This window comes from Castor canadensis, chromosome 6, assembly GCF_047511655.1.
Source record: "Castor canadensis chromosome 6, mCasCan1.hap1v2, whole genome shotgun sequence".
Classification (NCBI taxonomy): domain Eukaryota; kingdom Metazoa; phylum Chordata; class Mammalia; order Rodentia; family Castoridae; genus Castor; species Castor canadensis.
This window is the reverse complement of record NC_133391.1, coordinates 30,772,107-30,774,196: the sequence shown is the minus strand read 5'-3', so window position 1 is coordinate 30,774,196 and position 2,090 is coordinate 30,772,107. Positions and strand designations below refer to the sequence as shown.

At 33.5% G+C, this 2,090-nt stretch overlaps 1 protein-coding gene across 1 annotated transcript; it reads right to left on the bottom strand.

The window, feature by feature from the left end:
- Positions 1-714: 714 nt before the first annotated feature.
- Positions 715-1,659, bottom strand: LOC109674390 (taste receptor type 2 member 125-like). Its single transcript, XM_020151366.2, has one exon. The coding sequence runs from the start codon at positions 1,657-1,659 to the stop codon at positions 715-717; it is 945 nt and encodes a 314-aa protein (XP_020006955.2).
- Positions 1,660-2,090: the final 431 nt, after the last annotated feature.

The window sequence follows — 2,090 nt, the reverse complement described above, 5'->3', positions numbered from 1 at the left end:
CTGTGCATTAAAAATTAAATTGACTGTGGTATGCCTGTGAAAATAACAGAGAAAATACAACTTATTTCCAAATGCAAATTCCTATTCCAAATAAAAATTAGTGTGCTCAAGAATTTATTTTTCTGAAACTAAAAATACAGAGAGGGACATTAGAATAAAGTATCCTCAGGTGTCAGGAATTTCTTAACTACATTTTATACATGGATCTTAAATTTATTAACAATCGATTTAGTGCATCTGACTTAGACATCTACAACTATTCTTCATTATTTCTCTGAAATGTTAACAATACATTCCAGATAATGAAATTATTTTTACATGCAGAGATATACAGTTTTATTTTTACTAAATACTGCATTCACATGTGTATATATATATATATATATATATATATATATATATATATATCTTTTATGTTATAGATTAATCACTTTTTAAAAAGTAAATGATTGACAAAAAAGTATAGTTTATAATAAATGGTGCTAATATTTAAGTGATACATATTTATATCCTTTTATAAGTTTACTAACATATATACCTGTATACATTACGTTAAAGTTGTAATATATTTAAACATATTAATTCCAAGCATGAGTTTTGTGAAATTCATGAAATAATGTAAGAGAAGAACATTGGGGAAGTCCAAATTGATAATTCAATGTACTCATTTGAACTGACTATCCTCTGCAATATGCAAGATGATCACAAAATATTTTAGAGACATGAGGGTCTCCCATCTTTGCACCTGTACCTCACCCACTGCAGCACAGAAAGAGAAGCCTGTCTCAGCTTACTATTTCCCAGAATCAGGACACATGAGTGGACTGAAGGAAAAACCATTCCAGCAGCATGGAACATAAACATGATTGGAAATTTCTCCAATATATCAAAGCTAGAAAGCTGTAAAGCAACAGACAGAAATAAAATGGTATACAGTAAGAGGAAGGCGATGACAGTTTTCACAGCTTTTATGTGCTCCATGATGCTGGCATCTCTGGATCCTTGGGCATTGTGCTGCATCTTCTTGTGATGTTTCCACAGGGAAAAGATTAGCAGGAGTAAAGCTGTCAAGGACACAAAAAAGGGTACAGACAGAAAAATGAGGGTGAGCATTACCACAAGCCTGGAAAGTTGTGCAAAGATCCTTAAACTGGAAGTGTGAGATGTGTTCCTTTTAGATTCTTCAATCCAGGCGTCAATGTATGTGTTCATCAGGATAATACGTGGAAACAAGAAGACCAGAGACGCCAGCAATGTCACCACAACCACTTTTTTAACTCTCCACTTTAGGTAAAGAAATACAGAGTTAGAAAATCTGGCTATCTTGAGAAAATAAAAGATGCTGAGGCTTGAAGCAAGCCAGACGTTAAAGTGATCCATCACAATCCAGGTGATACACACCACTCGCATCACTACTCCAATCTTTTTTATGGCTTCCAACAGTGAAGGTGGAGATGACGTTACATTTACAAGTACAATCCAGAGCAGACCAAGTCTGGAGAGAGCCAAAGCAGTGAGGATTTGATCAATGGAAGACATCTTTCTTTTCTTGACCCAGTCCATGTAGTTCACCAGTGCTATGAATCCATTTCCTAAATTTCCCACTACGACTTCCACACATAAAATGACTATAGATGTGCTCCATAAGATATTAACCATTGTACATAAGAGGATGCCCCAACTTCTAATATAACTGTTGAAGACTTATTAGCACATTCAATTAAAATATGATGTATGTATGGTCATATTTTTCCTTCATAGAAGTGTTGCATTTTTCCAGACATCCCAGCTGAGCTTCATGCTTTAAACAGAGTAGCCTGCAGACTTTCTACTAGATGATGACACAAATGTTGAAATATAATGAAATAACGTGAAAATAAAGATACAGATTTATATATACATAATTTAATATGGTCCATGAGTTTAGGAAAGCAAAACTATATAAATCTAACATACATAGCAAATAACAGGAGTCTAAACATATACATAAAATAATTTATTAAATCTTTGGGTTTTGAAACCACTTTAAAATTAGGTCTGTACAGGGACATATGCATACATTGTCCGAAGACCTTTTACAAACAATCATG